At 31.7% G+C, this 22,840-nt stretch overlaps 2 protein-coding genes across 8 annotated transcripts; one reads left to right on the forward strand and one right to left on the reverse strand.

The window, feature by feature from the left end:
- Window positions 1–273: 273 nt before the first annotated feature.
- On the reverse strand, window positions 274–4,145 carry LOC132703536 (histone RNA hairpin-binding protein). 2 transcript variants are annotated; one of them, XR_009619101.1, is made up of 5 exons: window positions 3,969–4,145; window positions 3,394–3,881; window positions 1,152–1,301; window positions 558–757; window positions 277–416 (listed from the first exon to the last, which is right to left on the reverse strand). XR_009619101.1 is itself a non-coding variant. In XM_060672855.1 (4 exons), exons 1-4 carry the CDS (start codon window positions 4,023–4,025, stop codon window positions 631–633), a joined length of 822 nt encoding a protein of 273 aa, XP_060528838.1. In that variant the 5' UTR covers window positions 4,026–4,145; the 3' UTR covers window positions 274–630. The 2 variants fall into 2 exon arrangements, 1 of the variants encoding a protein (XP_060528838.1); XM_060672855.1 differs by having other exon boundaries at window positions 274–757.
- Window positions 4,146–5,993: 1,848 nt separating this feature from the next.
- On the forward strand, window positions 5,994–22,840 carry LOC132703434 (mutS protein homolog 5-like). Of its 6 annotated transcripts, XM_060672690.1 has the most exons (14): window positions 6,197–6,241; window positions 6,294–6,373; window positions 6,427–6,516; window positions 7,198–7,598; window positions 9,509–9,743; window positions 10,072–10,245; window positions 10,592–10,793; window positions 11,718–11,919; window positions 14,580–14,770; window positions 15,131–15,176; window positions 16,493–16,631; window positions 18,658–19,024; window positions 20,765–21,035; window positions 22,677–22,840. In XM_060672690.1, exons 5-14 carry the CDS (start codon window positions 9,517–9,519, stop codon window positions 22,784–22,786), a joined length of 1,929 nt encoding a protein of 642 aa, XP_060528673.1. In that variant the 5' UTR covers window positions 6,197–6,241; window positions 6,294–6,373; window positions 6,427–6,516; window positions 7,198–7,598; window positions 9,509–9,516; the 3' UTR covers window positions 22,787–22,840. The 6 variants fall into 6 exon arrangements, with proteins under 6 accessions (XP_060528668.1, XP_060528667.1, XP_060528669.1 ...); XM_060672685.1 differs by lacking the exon at window positions 7,198–7,598 and adding an exon at window positions 5,994–6,015 and having other exon boundaries at window positions 6,086–6,241; window positions 6,294–6,516; XM_060672689.1 differs by having other exon boundaries at window positions 6,427–7,598.

Consider the following 22,840-nt stretch of genomic DNA (forward strand, 5'->3'; position numbering starts at 1 on the left):
TGCGCAAAATGAGACGGATACAGCAAAATTGGCACTGACAAAAAAGTTTCTATCACAAAGCATACTATCAATTCCTTAATTATAAACAATTTGTGGCATTATTAAAAAAAAAAAGTTATTTTCTATTTCAAAGATTTTATTTTATTTTGATCTTCCGCTGGACATCGAATCTTTCCCGCAAATAGAAGACTATATTCAATTGGTCAGTGATAAACGGTACTCATCCGTACCAGACCATTTACCGCATACTACAAAAAACGATAAAAACCAATAATAATGCTTTATTGTCGCTTATACACGCTGGTCAAAGTTTCATGTCAATCATGTAAAACGAGAATGTTTGTTTATATTAAGCAGTGTAACCATTGGGAAATAAATTCGCAAACATTGATGTTATGGGACCAAGATTTAGAAATCTAGAAAAATATATTAGCTGAAGGACTGTTGGATTAAACCAAAAAAAAAATTAGTGCCATTGCAAAATAAAATCGATAGTCGTATCTACTAAAAAAATTAAAGGTCGGCGAATAAAAAAAAAACTTGTCTAGACTACTCACCAAAAAATCTGCATATAATTTTATAGAAAATTAAAGACGGAATACATATATCTACATAAAATCTAAGAAAAATTTATGAATCAATCGGATCGTAGTTATGTAAGCGTATCCGCCACTGCCTTATTAAACCATCCCAACCTTTTCTTGAGTAACGTTTAAATTTGTTGGGGGTTCGTGGATCATCTAATTTCCGTTCGCTTCTAAAAACACAATTGTTAAATGTGTACAAGTTTAATGCAAAAGTTGTAGGATTTCTGGGTAGATTTAATATTACATACTTATTTATATGCAGGGTGTGCCAAAAAACATACTATATCAAAGTTACATTTTTTCAAATTGGAAGTATTATTTTATTAAAAGAAAGACTTCTTACATTTACAGTTAAAGAACAATATTTAGGAGGGAAATAAATAATATTAATCATTTTCATCCTGACTGATTGAAAACATTGCTTTATTCATTTTTAAACCATAATAATATTAGAGATGCTACCACTAGCATAATTAAACAACAGACGTGGAGTTGTATTTTTTAGTTTAAGGCCAATCTGGCCTTAAACTAAAAAAATAACTATAATAATGGAAACCTACGCACCTCGGTACTGTCTTAATGTAGTTGTCATAGCCTACAGTATTTTTTCCGTAGTCGATTTGCTTTTGCCTGCGGGCCAAAACTGCAGGATCGGCCTCTATGTAGTCGTCATCTTTTCGCCTCCTTTTGGAAAAGCAGTCTTCTCGAGATTGCCTTAGACAGAAACAAAGATTTGGATATCTGTATAATCTGTACTTAAAATTTGATATTTTCAATCATTTGCGGCATTTTTTAAATTACTAGGCTATGGCTGACCTTTTAAAAACGGAAAAGCGAATACCAAAACTTGGTTAGACTTGATAACTTTTCATTGGTTTGTTATCAAGTTTTACGCAAAATAATACATAAAATACACGATAAGTTTAAAAAATTTTCAGAAACATTGATCAATATTGCATTGATGAAAATGAATATGATTCTGAAAAAATCTTCAAAATTTCTTGTTTTTTTTTATCAGTAATATACCGGGTGTCCGAAATTAATGACCCAAACTATAACAGTATATTCTTCGACCAAAATAAGCTTTAATTTTGAAACAAATGTCGAGCAACGCTCCCTAATGGAGCCACAGGCAGTAAATGAAATGGTCCTGAAAATGTCTTTCTTTTATTATTGATATAATATTAATAATAACTAAAAACCACACTATTTATTCATCAAATATGAAACTGAATTGATAAGTTGATTATATTGTACTCAGTTTGACATTTATGATGTTCTTTTGCATCTGATTTTTTTGAATTTGTTTTATTTATAATAAAACCTCTATCCTTTAGTCTTCAGGTCATAAATTCTGCACGTAAGCTAAAAATTCCTACGTCACAAAATTAGAAAATAACGTACAAACTTTTTCTTTCATAGCAAAACTTAAATTGCTTTAGGAATATGGGTGATATCTGCCACGGGTTTTAATGCTATTTGAAGATTTTCCTTAATTCTGTTTAGCACGCTCTCATAATAATCCCATATCCCCATAGCCCTCCTTTCTGCTAAGATCAACTAAACAATCCACGTTATGTTAAAATACTCTCAGATGTCTAAAACCCAGAAAAAAATTATTGCAGATTGTGTTACCGCTCAAAAGGTAATCTTAGAATCAGATTCAGCACGCCAAAATGACTAAAACGGTAATATTTCAGCATCTTTTGTAGATGTGTTTTGGAAATATTAATAGAAAAACCATGGGTATGTGGCTCTGTTAGAGGGCGCTTCTCGACATATATTTATGTAGAAAACTACATCTTGTTTTAGACGTAGAACATGCTATACTTTTTACAAAACTTCTGGATTCCTCCAACCAACAGGATGATTGGCGAAACGTCAACAAGTTCAACTAAGCAAAAACCGACGCAGAAGGAATCCAGAAGTTTTGCAAAAAGTATTACAGTAGCCTGTGGAAGTTTCTTTCAGGACACCCTGTATATAAGTAAAAAAATCTGAAGCTAAGGCTGTAATAAATAAAGTTTGAGTTATTGTGTAAGTTCCTGCCAAACTCTTGTAATAAAGGTTTTCCCAAAGGTTGGGTTATTGGAATCCAATTCTATAAATAGAAATAATCTATATTCCTAAAGTATTTCTTACAATTTCTAGTTACAGCGTGATTAATAAAAATATTATGGTCCTGTAACTGATAGTTTATTTACCAGCAATATATTTCTTTATGCCTATGCCAAATATACAGATTTAGCATAGATTTATAAGTGTTGGGGCACTTAATTGACCAGTCAAATTCGATCAAAATGTTCTAAATAACATCTTGCAATTGTAGAGTATTATCTAGCATTACTTAATAATATGTATTTTATAATAAATTATTATGCATTTGTGATGTCCCAATAAAAATATCCAATTCATTTAGTTCTCAGAACTACGGCACATACAAATTTCATGGTATTTTTATAAAATTAAAAAAATATCAAAATTAAAAAATAAGTGCCCTTCCATAGAATCTACTGATTCTGAGAGCGCTACCGGATATTACAAAAATAACATAAAATAAATCTTAAAAAGGAACAGAGTTAGGCAGATTTTGATAAGATACCATCTCTCTTTTCACAAAAAAGTGGTTCATTCTTGCAATATACCTTTTTGATTTTTTTTTTTTTTTTTTGGAGTAAGAGAAAGTTTTCAGGAAATGCTTCATCTTTTAATGCCTAATGTTTTGTTCGACTAATTTCAATGCAAATTTTACAATTAATGTAAACCAACATCCAACAAACTAAGAGAGTAGACTAATAATACTTACCCCATCGAACCTAATTGGTTAGAAACTTTTGGACCTAAACGATCCATTACTGAAGCTCTCTGGGCAAAATGAGAGTCATGGTCTCTTTTGTAGGGAGAGGATCTGGCAAAAATTTCTCTTTTGGCACTTTTTAAAGTCAATCTACCCTCTGCGGGTCTATTGTCCTTAACTTCGGCCCCTGATTGAATTGTAGATTCCTTCAATTTCAGACATTCAAACACATGTTTGTTAAAAGGAGACTCATCGAACAAATGTTTTGTTTCTGCCTTCACTTTGCTTGGTGATATTGTTTCTTGTTTAAGAGTGGTTCTGCCGTCTAACATAAATGATTCACTTTTATCTTTCTCATCTGAAGAACCTGGTTCTTGCTTGATTGTCCTATCGCAAACCCCATTTTGATGAGCTGTATTGTATTCAAACTCATCATCAATTTTTTCTTGTTTAACTTCTTTCTTCACTTGAACACCATTTACTTCATGCCAAGCATCCTAAAAATTATACTTTATCTAGAAATATGGTAAAGTAAATAAGAAAAAAACTAAATGAAAATTTTCTGAATAGATAAAAGATCATACATCATCAAAAATATTTGCATTTTTCAGTGAAGTATTTATTGAAAATCTCTTCTGCATTTTGTTTTCATCGATTATAAAGTGCTATAATTTTATAAAGGTTTAATATAAATTCACGCAGTAGGAGAAACCTAACATCCTAAAAAAGGCGCCTTTTTCTTCTTCTTCTTGCAATGAACCATTTTTATCGTGAGGTTATCTCCTTAATTTCCTTTATCTGTGCCAAGTAAGTGAAAAGAACACAATATTAACGATATGGTAGAGATACATTTGTTTTGTTCAAAAAACATATTTGTCATGCATGGTTTTATTACCAAAGGAATTTGAATAAATATTTTGACACCCAACGTTGACAGGAATATTACAGCCAATGTGTGGATTATGGCTGTTATCGAATTTAATGCACGCGGATCAGTAGACATAGAGAGAGCGAGACGCCGATGACCGAGTACCCAGCAATGTGGTAATCTGTGACTTCGTTAATATTCTTCTTTCCGTATATAGAAGTCACAGTTAGTTGCGCACGACAGAGTTTGGTAAGTCTACCATTAGGCCTCCGGCTTCGGCTCGTCGTCTATAGATAACAAAAAAAGCGCCATCTAAGTAAAATTGTCACCCGCGGCACACACTGCTGTAGTTGTATGCTGTGTCCCCGAAGTTTAAGTAGTGCGGTTGGCTAGCTTCAGGTATGTTTGAACAGTACTATATTCAAATATTTTGAATTAATCGTCAAGAACTGCGGCAGTAAATGTTATTGCGAATGAGCCAAATATATTTTTTAACTTAGAATATCGTTTGCCAGATAAGCTTGTTGAGGTAAATTGAATATTTGTTATAAGATTTTAAAATTTGTTATTAGGTATAATGTCACTTACAAATCTTCTGGATTCCTCCTGTAGTGGTTGTTACTTACTGCGTTTCGCCATGAAACAGTTTCATTTAAAGTCTGAAGAAGTCCATAGGATGATTGGCGAAATGTCAGCAAGTTTGATTTATCAACAACCGACGCAGAAAGAACACAGAATATTTGTAAATAGTATTAAAATGCGGTTATGCGGCAAAGCATGTTATTATTATTATTGTTAATAGATGATGTGCTTTCTGATATGTTCGTGTTAATAAAATTGATCTTTTGTTTAATAGATTGTAACAAAACCGTTCGATTGGAAACTGCAATTTGTTTTTAAATATTGAACGCGCCTATTCATTTGAAGAAATTTCAATAAACTGCAGACCTATGACGCATAAACTCCAGCATAATTAATAAATACTAACAACCATCACGAAACAATTATTTTATCTGTACATATACATATGAAGTGTTGGAGAATGAAAAAATAGTATTAAAATAGCAATTCCGTGTGCCCTGTGTTAGTATAACAGTAAGGGTCAACAGTAATGCGCAGGAATAATTTTTACATTTTTTAAATGAAGCACCTCGTAAATCACTATAAGGACTCACATTTTATCTAAACGAATCTTAATGTTTTAACACTCGGGATTATGCAGTTTATATATTTGTAATTACCCTGCTATACTTTCTTTATAAGCATTTAAAATCTGTTGACGCTTGTGACTATGAGTCATTTTACCATGAATACAAGGATTATGCATTCCATTGTTAATTCCAACAACACATAATTCAAAAATTAATTAAATCACTAGAACAAAAATGCATTTTACCTGTTACGCCCGTTGCAACTTTTTCTACGCTAACTAGGCCACGTGACGCAACGCAACCAATCAAAGTTACAGTATCAACATTTTCGCTTTTGGTTTGAAATATGTTGCCACTTTTATCAAATTGCATTTCCAGCCTATTCACATTGCATAAACACAATCAATAGATTTGCAATAATATGTTAAAGTCAATAAAATCGTAGCTTCTAAAACGTTACATATTTCTGAAGAATAAATATTTGAGTTATTTTAGCATAACGGAATACTGAAATGTACCATGAGGGCGACAACATCGTAAAACTTTGCCCGCCAACTTGATCGCACGCATATGTGTACCCCCCCCCCCCTCATTTGTTTCAGCGACAGTTGAGTGTGTTGAACAATTTATTTTGTTAATTCTAGAAAAATAATCAAGAGTATTTAAAACATTCTCGTTTTAGATAGAAAGTATGGAGACGTTCAACATATGCAGCAGTGCCTCCTGCGAGGCTTACAATACATACGGGTATCAAGAACAAGAAATATGTAACATGCTATGTCTCTTAAACCGAAACGGAAAACTGGGCGCAGCGAGTTATGATTTTCGAGAGAAATCGGTAAGTAATTATTTGCGCGTCGCGACGTTTCTTTTATGTTATTTTCGACCAGGTTTGTCTGTACGAGGAAATGCCGGACGTGGCTCCTCAGCATTTGGTAACTGCCACTCTCTACCGAGAAGTATCGCCGAAGTATATTTTAACTTTCGGAAACAGAACACAAAGTTATGTTAAAACTCTCATAGAGATCAGAAATTCCGCGACAGAAACATTCACGACCTCCAGCAATGGACAACAACCGGAAAATTTGTTTCTTGTGTCATTGAACGATTACCGTAAGTTTCATATTTGATTTTTTTTACCCGATCTTTTGGTTAGTTCAACTCTATAGGCACGCGATAGAAAGGTGAGGTATATTTTACATTAGAAAAAGAAGGCTGGTAAAGGAGGAGAATAGAGTTTTCTCCTTGGTCAGTCATTTTATTCGGAGATTTTTGTTGAATTTGTTTTGTAAATATTTGTATAAAATGAAATGTATAGTATTCTAACTTAATAACTTACAAATTGTAGTAAAAAGAACGGTATGCATTTTTCAGCTGTATTATTTCAAACTAGGGTTGTGATATTTAGCTAGATATGTATATTTCACCGTTTTGAAAAAGGCAAATTTTATTTTTATGTTTTTGATCCAAATAAAACCATGCTTTTATCTGGGTTATAAGGACAACAAAACCAATATGTGAAGAATACAATAATATTTCCCCGTTTGCGCTCAATAGGCGTAAGAGCAATAAAACTACTTAAAATCCTTAATGTAAATCAGATACTAATAAAAGTCTATTTTGTGATTTTTGACCACTTACCATCTTTCCAGAAGTGTTATTATTCCTTTATGACCGAGTAAAGGGAAATGAATGACACTTAATGAAAGAGCAATTATAAGATACTTACATAGCGCCCTATAATAATATTGGTTTAGTTGATCGCATCAGTATTTGTTGTTAAGCTGTTGATAGTGGTGGGCCAAATTGCATGGAGGTGTGACAGAACGTGACTTCTCCAGTCTTTGTCAGAGTGACAAATAGCAGTAATTCTTTGGAGCAGTTTAACTTTGATCAGGAGTTGCAGAACCAGCAGAAGGAAACTTGCCTGCATGTTACTTCTATTTTAAACCAACTGAAGCAGACTACTTTCCACCATAAGCGTTGGTGTTCGCAGGCTTATACTATTAGTAATAAATGGCGTATAATCCACAGCAACGAAAAGATTCTAATTATTCCCCACCATCGGTGAATGAAAAAATTATTATTTTGAATGTATGTACATAATGAGTTCATAAAATAGTACTACCTGAATTGTACTATACAGAAACTATCGATCGAGTTGGAAAGTCCAGCGTTTTTAATTTATTGTGAAGGTAAGAAAAGTCCAGGCATACCAATAAAAGTCCTCGACAAAGATACGGATAGTGTAATTCAAAGAAATAAGAAATACCCACCTTAGTGAAAATTTAAATTTTAACTAAAAAACTCTTATGAACGACTTAAAAAATACGCATTTTGCATGGGAAAATTGTTTGTTGACTACTAAAATACTAGAGAAGTATAAAGCAGTAAAGCAAAGAGATGTTTAGTGAAGATTAGTACCGCAACGAACCGAAAATTAGTTTTGTATAGGAATAAAAAAGGATGTATTTTCTCTTGTTTTTTGTAGTCGTAGACAATGCATTTGCATTGTCTACATAATTTTACCGTTTATGATGCACTTATTCTATTAGAGAAGTCGTAAAGTCTAAGGAATTCTATTTTTATTTTTGTACTACGAATCTAAAAGGAAGGAAATAGTTGAGCTACCACCATTCAGTTTGCTGCACCACATTAAATAATTGAAAATATTTTTCTATCATAGTGTATATGTACCGAATTACATGTTTATTATAGGAATATCTCAGAATCTGTCAAACGAACGCATTAACGGATTTGCTTTAAATTTTACAGGGTGATGCCAAAGGAGGTGCTCTAACGATCTAAAATATTTTCAAGTATGCAGTGTTGCTGCTGTATAAACGCGGCAACATTTTCCTTAACTTAAATGGTTCCTGAAACTCCTTAAGGAACCAAATATTGTCTTAGATTTTTACGCAATGTAGATCCTAAAAGAAATCTCAATAGGTCCGTGCTTTAATTAAACAGAAAGCCGAACTTTTCTAGATAGTTCGTGAAAGGGCTCAGACATTCTTTCCTGGTGTATTATTTTCGAATTCTACGAAAGCAGCTAACCATAATAGAGGATCTGCTTTCGTGGTGTGTGTTCGATATTTTAGAAATAAATGCGTTAATTTATTTTGCGACTGTTTTTTTTTTGGAAATCTTTAGTTTGTAAAACGTTTTTCCATTCTACATGGCACAATCTAGCACTATTCAAACGTTACTATTTTGGTCATTGGTCATTTGTAATTGTTATTATTATTTTAATAAAGAGAAAAAGGTATGGTGTGTATACAAATGTTTTTTTAAATTAAATACTGCAGAAAATGCTAATAGTAAAAAAATAAAAGCATAGTTTATTATTTGCAACATTCAGAAAAATATATCAAAAAGAGATTTTTTATAAAACGGTTCTATTAAAATGAAACAACAAATTATTCGTCTAATGTAGTTTCTTGTAGGTTTTTGTCCATTTGGATGTTTTTCAGCAAATTTCACGATGTTGTTAATAAAATTTGTTCCATTACTAGAAATTAAATAGATTTAAATAACTATTGAATACCTTATAAAATGACGACGACGAAGTATTGCTAATATTACGAAATCTACACTTTTTTAAATAGGTAGCTTTTTACCAAGCCACCATTTTTTTATTGCTAAATACCATAAAATTACGTGGTATTTCCATTTGAAGAAACTGACTTTTAAAGATTAAAATAGATATAAAGATTGAAATAGAGATAGATAAAGACTGCGAACCTCACTTTTGATATAAAATTAACAAACGTGTTAAACGGTAAGACTTAGATAAATGATATATATATATAAAAGATATCTTGAATTATCCGAGGAGTTGAAAGAGGCCTTAATCCTTAATACACAGGGTTTTCGATTTAAATAAGAAAGTTGTTACTTGCCCATCAAAATACAAACAACCTGTGTTACAACAATATAATATTTGAAAACTATAACTGAATTCGAACAATTTTTGCATTTAGCCTTTTAAAAAAATATTTTTACTAGTGCTGAGATAAAGGGTTATCCCATAATAAACTCGTACACTTTCCGAGATGAGTTATTATGTCCAAACAAAGACGAACAAATGAATAATGTTTTTTAGCATATGACATGTGCAGAAAGTTGGTTTCGAAGTTGATTTTGAAGACATTCCGACCAGATAAATTGGAAGAGGGAGACCCGAAACAGGAACTCTTAATGCATTCTATCGTAAATCCCAATCACAAATTGTCGGTACAAGCTTTCGGAGCCTTGTATAAGTATTTGGAAAAAAACTGGCGCTCTTTGGAGCCGCGCTACACTGAGTTTGTCTGCTTAAATGTCAGTCAGGTGTCCATGTAAGTATGTAAAAACGCAACACGCACTCTTCTTCTGTCAAAGAATCCCTCACTTTTCTTATACAAAATGGAATTCATTTCTTATAAAGAATGAAGCAAAATATTTATATAGGTTTTTACTTTATTACACCGTGTAGACAAAAAAGTGAATACCGAAGAACCTAAGAACGAGACTAAAATCAATGAATTTGGTTCCTCTAAAATATTTGTAATTCAGCTCTGATAATTTAATTTTCTATAGTTTAGGTCACAGACAATTTATTTGCAGTTGCTTTTATTATTGGTGTTCGTTACTGATAATGGTTTAAGCTAAACGTTTTTCTTTAAGGAAAAATCACGTATTTTTGGATAGTGCTTCATTCAGGGCACTTCAGATATTCTCATCTCGCTCTCACGAAGCAGGTTTCAAAAGAGGCGACCCGTCGAGTAACAGGGAAGGACTAAGTCTCTATAAATTATTTTCGACGCACTGCAAATCAAAGATTGGACTGGTACAGTTAAGGTATATTATAAATGAAAATATAGACTTTAGATTCATGTAGGTACGTACGGGGTTTCTTATATGTTTTGAAAAGGTTTGTAAATAAGAAATTTAAAAATCTTTGGTTAAAAGTATCTGTGGAGAAACTTTAACAGCGTAATCAGCAGTTAAAAATAAGGAAAAAGTTCATATCAATTTATGGAACATGGCAAAAGGTCCTATTTCTGATTTAGATAAAACAAAACTGACATACTCGCCTCCTGTGTGATTTTGAGAAATATTTATTTTAATTAAAAAAATTAATTAATAATTGAATCAATCATCATCAAATCATCAATAATTTAATTTTCAACAATATTCTTTTTAGGCATAATCTTTTAATGCCGATTAACGATACGGAAGAATTAACAAAGCGTTTAAATTTTATCAAATTCTTGATCCAACCGGCTAATGTCGATTTCGTCAAAAGTCTCCAGGACAGTATAAAACATCTGAGTGACGTCGGCAACGTTCTTATAAAAATTCAAAATTCGCGGGCGAAAAACCGCGATTGGAACGTTCTTTATATGGTAAGAAAGCAAAGATTAATAACGGTAATGTGCCCTACACATTTTAATATTTTTTAATACAACTTCCCGTTTTGAGGTTTATCAACATAAAAAAGTAAAAAATTAAAGCACAATTTTCGATATCATACAGGGCGTTTCAAATATGGCGCCCACGTCTCCAATTGACTTAAAACCAATTTTAATCGCTTCAGGATCCAGGAATAACCAAATTTCTGCCGTTTTGCAAAAATCGTTCATTGAATCAACCTACCGCTAGTTTTAGAAACCACTAACATACTGTGCTCGTTTCTATCATAATATGCCATGTTTCTTGGTAGTCTGAATTTTAAATGAGTGTTGATGATAGTGGATGCTTGTGTGAATCCACCATTACTTAGGGTTCTGGTATCACAATATATCAGTAAAAATTTACCGAAACTGAGACTACAAATCCTATCACGTTTATTGTTGTATTTAATTTTGTGTGGATATATGTTTTCATAAATTTATTTGTTTTTTTTTTTTTAGAAGAATTTACCGATTCTGCTATATACTAATTGTTATTAAACTAAGGTATATTTTTTCAAAAATCTCAGGTTCTTTGATTTTATTCTTCCGAAAGAATTTCCATTTTCGATATTATTGGAAACTGTGCTTTAATTTCTTATTTTTGTAAAGAATATACTTATTCCTCATAACGTAATGAAGTTGTATTAAAGGTATGGACCGACAATTTACTGGAGGAACTGCCCCGATAGTCTCCAAACTGTTAGGAAATGCTACACATACTAGTGGTTTGAATGCACGTTCAAACTCATGTAAAAACCAATTTCACACACTCCACACATTCCAAACAAGTCACAAACCCAAAACAAACCTCATATGTTTTTTTACACATAATTTCTGGTCATCAAAAAGTGCCCCGTAAACAGTTACGTATTTTAGACTATTCATCATACAATCTGCATCAATGAAATAAGTAGTCCCTACAGAGGAAGGAGTCCGTTGTTGGCGGAACTGAACGATGCAGTTACCGAAAATTTAATGGGCTTGCGGGATTCGATATACAACGCCCTAGATTTTAGGGCCGGCTCGAAAAGGGACAGGCCCGTACTGAAATTTGGTCTCGACGAAAACTTGGATGCGAGTGAGTAATGACGTCAAGGACGGAAAATAATTTTGGAGAAACTGATATGATGTAAAAGAAACCACTATTCAAGTCGCTGCCATTCTAGGCATTTTTATTCTTAACATCAGATATCAGTTTTTAGAGAAACATTACAAACACGTTTGTCAATATTTTATTGGTTAGAAATGAATCAAATATGGAAACGTCAATTGAAAGTAATTTGAATAAATTGAGAACCCCGCGCGAATTAGTAATAACTAGTATGGTATGTCTCAAAGTATATCTATCGTCTTTACTTGAAGGAATTTTGGAAATGTAAAGATTAAATGTTATTTTATATTTGTTTATAATAAAATATCTCTGTTATTTTGTATGGAACATTATACTCGGACAATAAAGCAGGAGTATATTTAAGGAATTCATCTCCATCTCCTTGCTCACTATTGTGCAGAAGTTCAGATTGAAAATCGCAACGTTTTATTTTGTTTGGTTCAAGAATTCCCTGCGGTATCGAGGATGTTAACGTTTTTGTAAGAAGGCAGGTTTCTTTTAAAACTTATTGTTTATTGAATCTTCTACTTATAAACAGTCATACATACTTTTTACAAATTGTTTTGCAAGTGACTTCGACTTGAAATAACGGAAAATTTAGTGACATACTCGTAAGAACCTTTTTCGAAACTTACGGTAAAACGGGTTATTTGACTCTGCCACTGATATGAACCGATACGTGGACGACACCCGGTTTGCTCCTGAATACTTTTTGAGGGAGAATCCGTCAGAGGCTAAGAGGATCTATATTGAGACACCCTAGTTATTTTTTTTAACTGTCCAATTTACATTAAGTTTCTGAGATATTGGCAAACAAATTTTGGGAAAGTAGGGTTTTTGGGTACCTCCTGTAGAGAAAAAAACTACTCAGTAAGCCAAGCGGCACGAAGTACGCGCTAAAAAAGTAGCAAACATTCAAGTCTGTAGAGTTGTGGAATCGACCGTTCAATTTTTTGTGTCAATTAACAAGTCATTTGACCGAAATAATTGTAAAATGCAATTAAATTTGTATTTATTTATTTATTTAAAACATTTTGATAGAGTTTGACTAATCAATTAAGAAGTGGTCAATTGACCACGATCAATTGGTCCAACACTAGCCATAGGTAATGACGTCATCTTTGTTTAATATATTCCAAACAGCGGTGACAACAAAATTTTGAAAAAAAAAATTTAAGGTTATTTGAAATGTCCATCACTGTCACTCAAAAACATTGGTTTGTCAACTTGTCAAAAGTTATTTTGTAAGTTTTTAAATAATACCCAGTTAGTGAAAGAGAAAGATAGAAAAAAGTATAATTTTTGAAATTTTCGTTGAGTACTAATACCATGTTTAAGAAAAACATATTCGAAAATATTAGTTTTCAACCATCTTATTATGTAAATAGAATGTGTTTTTCATTTATGCTTTTTAAGGTAGAAGATATATTTAAATGTTCAAAAACATTTATTACACAAAAAACGAAATAAAGTTTTATTCGAACTGGCCGATACAAAGGCTGGAATAATTAAGAGCAATTTTACAATATGACAATCGAATAAATAGGGCTTTCGATGCGGTGTCAGCGAGGCGTTATCTTGGGGCATATAACTATATCAACACGTTTATCTGCCTCAAAAGTGTTTTACTGCTTCTTTTTGTTTGCGTTAAAAATTTTACTGTTACTCTTTAACATCAAAAGCTATATATATATATATATATATATATATATATATATATATATATATATATATATATATATATATATGTTATATATATATATATATATATATATATATATATATATATATATATATATATATATATATATATATATATATATATATTATATGTATATGTATATATATATATATATATATATATATATATATATATATATATATATATATATATATATATATATATATATATATATATATATATATATATATATATATATATATATATATTTCATTAGGAAATGCTTAAAACATTTTTACAAAAAAATATTATATTATATAAATTATTATTGTCGTTGCTTTATGTAGAGGTAGAAAATTATTTAAAATTATGTGACATTTAGAAAAAAAAATCTTGATTTTTTTCTAATGCACTTCGTAATAAAAACAAAATTATCTGATCATAGCTTTTAATAGTAGCATTAATACTAACAGTAAGATTTTTTAGCTCAATCAAGTAGTAGATTTTGTCCATATTATATAAATTATTATTGTCGTTGCTTTATGTAGAGGTAGAAAATTATTTAAAATTATGTGACATTATTTAGAAAAAAAAATCTTGATTTTTTTCTAATGCACTTCGTAATAAAAACAAAATTATCTGGTCATAGCTTTTAATAGTAGCATTAATACTAACAGTAAGATTTTTTAGCTCAATCAAGTAGTAGATTTTGTCCATTAAAAAAAGACAATAAAAAATGTTGAAAGACTTAAAAAGTTGAAATGAAAAACGAACACATACATATTGCACATACTTTTTTGACAGCACCTGGTATACAAAAGTCCTCAATAGCAACAGCAGGGTCTTTAATATTTACTATACTTTTTAACACAAAATCGTCTGTATTTTGTTATTTTGCTTAATAAGTTATTTTTTTGCTTTATAAAAAAAATGTCTTCCATTTAAGAATTCCTACGGCGGCAGGATATTGCGAAACACGTAACAGCCGCTGCTGGTTTGGCAGTGCAGGACTTGCCGGATTATATAAACGAGTGTAAGATCGTGTATTTGCCCGAGATGGGTCACCTGATGGCGCTGAAGGAATGGGAATTGGGGTGTGACCCGGAGCAGCTGCAACACCTCGGGTTTCAGTTTATGGTACTGCTATCTGTATTATATATATATATATATATATATATATATATATATATATATATATATATATATATATATATATATATATATATATATATATATATATATATATATATATATATATATATATATATATATACCTTTGAAACCTTTTTGGCCTTTTTATAGCGGGTAATTCACGTAGATGACTTATTAGACGTATATTAAGACTTATCAAATTTAGAAAATTAGGCGTAATAGACCATCTACGTAAATTACCTGTATATACAAGATGTTGATCAACAAAAATTTAGTTTCGTACATTTTTTACAAAATGATCATCATTGGGAAAAGCAATATGCTAATTTCTATTCAATGTTTTAGTTTTCACTCGGAGGTATGATACACTACAAGAATCCGTTATGTGTTGGTAAGTTTATTAAATATATTTACTAATCTTGATTGCTTTCCGAACTGTTTTTTTTATACTACATTCTAATAAACAATCATAGAATTTTCACGTTTTGAAATCGACAATTACGGTTAGGGTTCTTCAGACACGACGGTGAAATTAAACTGAAAACTTAAAATTTGTTCAATTAAAGTCACTAACTATAACGTCTCTATATACCGGGTGTCCCAGTAAGGACAACGAGGTACAGTATTATGGAAATGGACGGTCCTAGAAATTTAAAAAAAATGTAGAGAGTAAAACGTTCAAGAAGGGGAAATTGTTTTCGAGTTTCTGGACTGGCCACAAGGGGCTGTTATTTTGCATTTTAAAACTCTGTTTCTACAAAAAATGTTACCCACGGTTAAAGTGAGTACAATTATAAATACAAGACAAATTCAATTTTTTTTTGTTTAACGATGTTTGCTCTCTCTGCAAGGAAAGTGGTGGGTGGTTTTCTTAAAAAGAGTCCATATCTTCAAAAAGACTTGACGCATTTTAATAAGGTTGAAGTTGTTAAATAGGGATTCTCCTAGGCTATGTGTGACGCGATTGCGATTGCTTACCTTGCCTTCACGTGGAGTTTTCCGACAAAAAAAAGAGTAGTTGCAACAATATGAGTATTTTTATGTTATTTGATAGTCAAATAAGGCCTCATCAGCCCAGTGAAAACCACATCTCGCTATTTTCATCCTAACCTAAAATATGAATAAAATTAAGGGTCAAAAAAAGTTGGATTTTTTGGAAAATGTCCACTTTGCGGGTTGTTAAGTATCCCGAATTTTCCAAAAAAATAGTATTTTTCTTTTCTTTTTTGTGCAACAAATATTTAGCAATTTAAACTAATTAAAGACAGGATTAAACAAAAAAAGATTTTAATCTGTCGCGGAATTTAGCTACGGTTATACTTGTAGAAACCGAGTTTTAAAAATTAAGATAACAGTTGTGCACTCTGGCAGCTATTTTAGAAACTCGGAAAAGAATTTCCAACATTTTGTCTCTGTCGATTTACTTAATAATTTTTTAAATACTTTACTTAATAAATTTCTAGGGCCCGTCGTTCCCCTAAAACCACATCCCGTTGCCCTTATCTAAGAACCGTGCTTAGATTACTAATATTTACGCATTACGGTTCTCTTTACAACTTTTACAACGCAGCGCCTGCTGCTGCGGTCGTCACAGAATAACGTAATATCCCATAATTTGTTAATTTTTTAAGTTTGTTAGTTGCCAATGCCATATCACATTGAATGCTAAGTGAAGACTTAATTAAACTATTTTATATATGTTATTAGAATTGGACAAATGTCTTGGAGATATTAATGCTGAAATTATCGACCACGAAAACCGAATAATACGGAGACTTTCTTCGTTCGCGATTAAGTACGAAAGAGACATCCGAAACCCGTTAAAAATTATAGGTTTAATGGATTGGTAAGATTTTAGATTTATCGCAAAAATAATTTCTACGTAAAAAAACAGGCGTGTATATTATTTTATATTTTGGTTGAAATTAATCTGTCCTTTTAAAAATAAATTTTATTATACTCTATTATTCTTATACTGATTATACTTATACAGATTTTAAGTATTAATTACTTCCTATGAAAAATTGAGTTTTGCAATTTCAATTTTTCTTTTCTGTAGAAAAAGGTCTGTTTAATAAAGGTAGTATGTTGATGTAAAAAATAATTATTAAAGCCAAATTGAAAAACATCTTTCTTAAGTGGAGGGAAGTAGTAGGAGTCTTTCTTATCCCATTTAGAATTAAAAAAATTACTTTATTTTAGAAAGGTGCACAGTAATTAAATCTCATTAAGTGAGCAAAGGTACTACAGAGTGGCCCAACGTATTTTTGGCACTGATTTCATTGCAAAATTGTTTAGCTCAATTTGTGAGTTTTTCCCATAGTTATTCATTCACCAACACTGAAAATGGTGGGTCAAAGGCGTTTCACACCCTTTGCAGTTCGGCTGTGCGTTAACTTATCTAAAAACTAATCTCGATCAAGTTTTTTTTATTTAGAACCCAGTGGCATAGTCAGTTTTCATATGAATCTCACAAAGTTCGATATAAAAACAAAACTTGTTATATTTCCTTGATAATTTTATTAGGCTTCTTATGAGCTCTTCAAAAATATGTAACACATAAGAGGTATTTCAAATATAAAACATGGCCATATCTTTTTTTTGTACGAGTAGGCAAAAAGGTTTCCGTGTTCCTAATATACTTTAGTCATCAAACAGTCGTGACATTTTATAATTATTATTTATCTTAAAAGCAGTAACCAAAAGGAGATTCATATATTTATTGTTACAATTATAATTTTTATTATGCCTTATTTTTTAAAAATATTTTTATCTTACCTTAGTTTAAAAATTAATTTGCTTCAGTTTTAAAAAACAAATAGATAAGTCAGATGAGCACAAAAAGTACATTATGGTTATTTTTGAAAGTCTCAAAATAAGCCTAATAAAATTATTAAGACAGGCATGGTATTCCATTTAATCAAACAAAACAAAATATTAGTTTATATATCAAAATTTCTGAGTTTAAAAAGAAAACTAAGCCAATTGATTCTATGTAAAAAACTATCTAGACTAATTGTTACTTTTGGAACTGCAGAGTGTGGACTGTTTCTTGCCCTTCTATGGTGTCACGTTGTTAAGTTATCAACGAATACCGTCATTCTGGTCAAGCTCTATTAAAACCTTATTGAAGGTGGTGAAGATTTCTCTTATCTTTGGTTTCTTCATCATGACCATTTACTGAACTGTTTGTACTTTTCTGGGAGCTTTCAATTCCTCTCGTTAAGTAACTTAACAAAGGTGGGGTTTCTAAATCCAGTCATTCGGGAACATTGGTGAATGGTTTCTTGTACAGGAAAATTCGGTTAATCATATTTTATGAGATCGTCATATACATTTCGTTGGTGTGAGTGTCGGAATTTTATTACTAATTTTATATATTTATAAAGGCGCTACCATAAGTATGTGTCAACTATCCTGACATTAAAGTGATATTAATTTTACTTGACTCCGCTATAAGCGAATAATAATAATAGCACTTTGTTTCCAACAGGTAACATGACCCAATTACAGGAAATATTAAATATAAATCATCCAATATAATATGTAAAATAAGTAATCAAAAATGATAAAAAACCTCTCCATTAGTATAAGTCTTATAACAGGGTTCAGAACCAATTTTATTGCACGAAATTTATCTACGCCTACGATATTGAGAGGAACTGGATTTAATTTCCTATTTTATTACTCCACCTTTCTGAAATAGCCTGTAAAAATACGAAAATATTGAATCTTTACCAAATAATTATAAAATATTAACTTTTGCAGCACCGTTATTTTTATCTCGACACAATATTCGCCTACTTAAATGTCGTATACGCACTTAAAAACCGTTCCATATAATATTTATTAATCCGTTTCCTGAAATTTAGCCTAATCGCCATGGCAAAAGTGTCCCTCGACAACAACTTCGTTCCACCGGAGTTTAACAGAGACGGCGTACACGATATTGAGAAATGCAAACACCCCTTGTTGGCCCAGGTTTTTACCAATTTCGAGGAAAACAATTTCGTCTCGAAACGGTCGGCGAATTTAGTCAAAATCATAACTGGTCCGAACGGGAGCGGCAAAAGCATTTACTTGAAACAGGTTGCGTTAGTCATTTATTTGGCGCACGTGGGATGTTTCGTACCAGCGCAGAAGGCGAACGTAGGGCTCACGCGCAGCATCCATTGCAGGATACAGACGGTCGAGTCGGCGGCTGTTCGGCTGTCCTCTTTTATGATGGAGGTCTCCCAGGTAACGTACTCGATCCCAACTGCTATGGTCGTAAAACCTGAAACACCTTAGATGTATCAAGAGTTCCATTACACAAACCTCCAAAAGAAAATGAGGTCGCCGAAAGCAACCCCACATTTGCCACTGCGATCCTTCCTTAGTTCCTGACATGTCTATAGTGTGTTACATATATCAAAATAAATTTGAAAATAGGACACATGAACTTACCTGCCTCTCGCCACCTGAATCGAACTTCTGAACATTTTCAATTTCACATTAGCACAACCCGTTCGGTTAAGAATATCACCAAAGTTTCAGCCAACCACTTAGCATTTCGAACTATAATGTTTATTTTAGAAATTAAGTTTAACCGACAAAGAAATCTTGCAGCCCAACCTAGATGAAACTTCTGTTGGATCCTGGCAGAATTTTTTAGCAGCATTCTTTTTCATATTTCAAATTTTACAGAAAATTTTCTAGCATTGAATGCCTGGTACCTATTAACAATTTTATTAACTTGATATGATTTCAGACTTAACGGACTGCTTCATGACAGATTTTTTAAAAGTTTTGTGTTTACCTTCGAACCAGTGGATATCGTTTGCAAAAATTGTAGGGAATCTAATCAATTTGGCTAAAATTCTCAGGCATTTCTCCGGAATTCGCTTCTATGCGGCACTATAGAAAAGTGCGGCGATTGTTTTAACAGGAAAAGCCCGGTAGTGATGAGAATTGTTGTTTTTCCCTTGCACTTGGGGCTTGAATACATTATTTGCATGAAATAAATAAATCTAAATTCTTCAAAATTTTCAAAAGGCGCATAATCAAAATATTTAAATCTTTCTAGCATTTTAAAAAGAATCCGTTTCTTAGGAAAGAGCAGTGCTTATTTTTTCAAAAAACTCAATACACACATACTTACGTAACTATGTACAGGGCGAGCCAAATTCAAAGGGATACTGAAGGAAGCTTCAACTTTAAAATCTATTTTTTATATAGGACTGTATATTTTTGGATCATTGGAAAAACTTAAAATTACTTGAACTGAGGTGGCTTTTACTTGATGAAAATCCATTTATCAAAATAAATAAGAACTAAAAATTAAGATTTTCACGAAATTATATATTTGTACATAACAATTGTTTCGACAACACCTTGTCTTTAACAAATGTGATAAAGACACGGTGTTGTCGAAACAATTGTCATGTAAAAATATATAATTTGGTGAAAATCTGAACTTTTACTTCTTATTTATTTATTTTTTTTTTAAATTAGTTTCCTAAAAATATATAATACTATATATTTTGCTCGATTTTTCCTGGAAAAAATAGAAGTTTTCAACAAGTAGGTTTTGGACAACCTAAGATAACGCATTGATGTTGGTTATAAAGATTTAAGTTTTAGTTTAACTTTTTAAATAAATTCTAAAGAATGAAACAGATTACTTTTTTCTAGCAATCACTGGTACTGTGCGCATGTGTTTTTAGTCTATACCGACATTAGTTTCCGTGTTTCTCCTATATAATGATTGATCTCCCTGTAGGATACTTTTAGAATACTTTAATATACTTTTTTTGAAATGTCCCGTATGGTAGTAGTAGTAGATTCCTTCTCTGTGCCAGTAGAGGGCATTGTAACGTTAAATATCCACCTTACTATCCTACTTCTTGTCATCTCAAACTGGTAGCGACACCGGTCTGTTATTACAGCATCAGGGAGTAGTCTTTTTAAAATAAATGCTTTTTGTTGCCCGCTTTCTAGATAGGACAGGCGCTTCAGTACGCGTCGTCGGATTCCCTGGTACTCGTCGATGAATTTGGTAAAGGGACTTATGACCAGGACGGTTTGATTTTGTTGGCCGGTATTCTCAAAACTTTTGTAAGTTCGGAATCTTGTCCGCACATTTTGGTCGCTACGCACGAAACGGACATAGTGAAATACCTACCGAAGACTCCGTTGATCGAATACTTTTACATGGACTACATCAAAAACAAGGGTGAACCAATTTGTTTTTTGTATAAGTTGGTTAAAGGTAAGCCACAAAACGAAATTTGCAGCTCAATTTTTGACGTACCCAAATAGAAAAAATATTAAAAATTCTTTGAGTTTATGAGATATCCACCAGCAGCACATAATTTCCACCTTGATTTTTAAACCCAGTTTTCGGCAAAGTTTTCTTTTATTGACGATGATTAGACGGAATGCCGTAATAAATTGAAATGTTTTTTGTTCAATACTTTTTGCCCGATCTCTACTTGGAAAGTTACGATGGTTACGGATGTTAGAAACGACTTTTTAGTGACGCGAATTATGTTCAAGCGAAGACGAGATGACTTTTTAAAAACTTTATTTTCAAAATACAATCGAAAATTAAGAGTTTTCTGCAGCAGCAGTTACAACAAGAACAATCATATTACTTAAAACTAAGACTTTATAGGTTCGTATCCGAAAACCTGACGATGTGAATCTCACGGTCTCTTCGTAGTACCATCGTGGCCAAATGACATCGTAGATCTCACGGTGTCCTATCCTTATTACGTAGAAATCATTGTACATAACTCGCGATTGCCAAGCTTACCATTAGATGGCGTTTTCTGATATAATCGCAAAATGCTCGTAATTGGATAATCAAATAAGGGCTTTAATAATCCTCCCTAATTGTCTATTTATGTTTAATTATGATCAATTTATTAAAATTTCATTGTTTGTATTACTATTTATCCAATAAATATTTAGTATTTTCACTTTTTTTTTCAGAAATGTTGTTAATTTTGACGTATTTAAGTAGTAAAATATAAAAAAAACAGTGGAAGAGAAAAAAACTTTCAATTGACAGAAATAATTCATTTCTAGATTACTTAAATTGTTTAATAATTAATTATGTTAGTATTCAACACTTGATTGGTTTTCGTTAGTTTTCATGTCTAATTTGGTAAATTAGGCATGAACTTTACAGTTTTTAGTTTTAAGTCCCTATTGACTATGTAATGACGTATAAAAAGTCATATTCTTACATTTATTGTGAAATATATAAGAAAAGTTTCGAACACCCCCCATCAAAAACAGCATTAAACAAAAAAGATTTCAATTTTACTCAGCTTTAAAACCGCATTCACTCCACGGCCTCTATTCTTGAAAAGTGGACGGTGTTTGATGGAGTTTACCTGAACAGAAAACCTCAAATATTTTCATCAAAAAGAAGTGTGTCTAACCTTTTTTTTTAATCACTCCAAATAAATTGTTGCAAAATGAGAAGATTGTTAAGAATTAGAATTTATATAAATAATAATAATAAGCCTAGAAAACAGAATGCAATTGCAAGAGTAGTAAACTATTCTAATAATTAATAACCGCAAACAGTGTTTTCACTTTTAATGGCTATACTAAGTCGTCGATAAAAGAAAATAAGCCCTTTATGATTTTTTTTCACTCTATACAGTTAGAAATACAAACATTTAAAAATTGTTTTGAAACATACTTTGTACCCATAGTTCAGGTACACCTTGTATAGGTTACTATTAATATTAGCCACGTGTAGAGGGTAGAGTGCTAATAAGCGTTCTGGAAGCGGAAAACTGGGGGCTGGAGAGTGTATTTTACGTAACATTCTTAATACGCTAAGATTTTCGGGAATGCGTTAAACCCTTAATGCTTTCTAAATTCGTATTTTCAGGGGTCGCCAGGAGTTTCGCTTTTGAGGTAATTGAAAGCATCCTGAACAAGGAAATCGTGGAAAGGTGCAAATTTTTCTATAACCTTTTAAACGTAGAATTACCAGAGTAGTAAGGAGTTAATTTTTCATTTTTTCTTCTGTTGCACTAAACTCAGTTAAAGATA

The sequence above is a fragment of the Cylas formicarius genome, unplaced genomic scaffold (genome assembly GCF_029955315.1).
Source record: "Cylas formicarius isolate icCylForm1 unplaced genomic scaffold, icCylForm1.1 PGA_scaffold_6__28_contigs__length_40554024, whole genome shotgun sequence".
NCBI lineage: Eukaryota > Metazoa > Arthropoda > Insecta > Coleoptera > Brentidae > Cylas > Cylas formicarius.

Coding starts and splice junctions, on each gene's coding strand:
- LOC132703536 (XM_060672855.1), bottom strand. CDS start 4,025: ATGCAGAAGAGATTTTCAATAAATACTTCACTGAAAAATGCAAATATT. Junction 3,882..3,968: donor ATGCAAATATTTTTGATGAT/GTATGATCTTTT, acceptor TATAATTTTTAG/GATGCTTGGCATGAAGTAAA. Junction 1,302..3,393: donor AACCAATTAGGTTCGATGGG/GTAAGTATTATT, acceptor TTTCTGTCTAAG/GCAATCTCGAGAAGACTGCT.
- LOC132703434 (XM_060672685.1), top strand. CDS start 6,095: ATGGAGACGTTCAACATATGCAGCAGTGCCTCCTGCGAGGCTTACAAT. Junction 6,517..9,508: donor TGTGTCATTGAACGATTACC/GTAAGTTTCATA, acceptor AATGTTTTTTAG/CATATGACATGTGCAGAAAG. Junction 19,025..20,764: donor TTATGATGGAGGTCTCCCAG/GTAACGTACTCG, acceptor CCCGCTTTCTAG/ATAGGACAGGCGCTTCAGTA.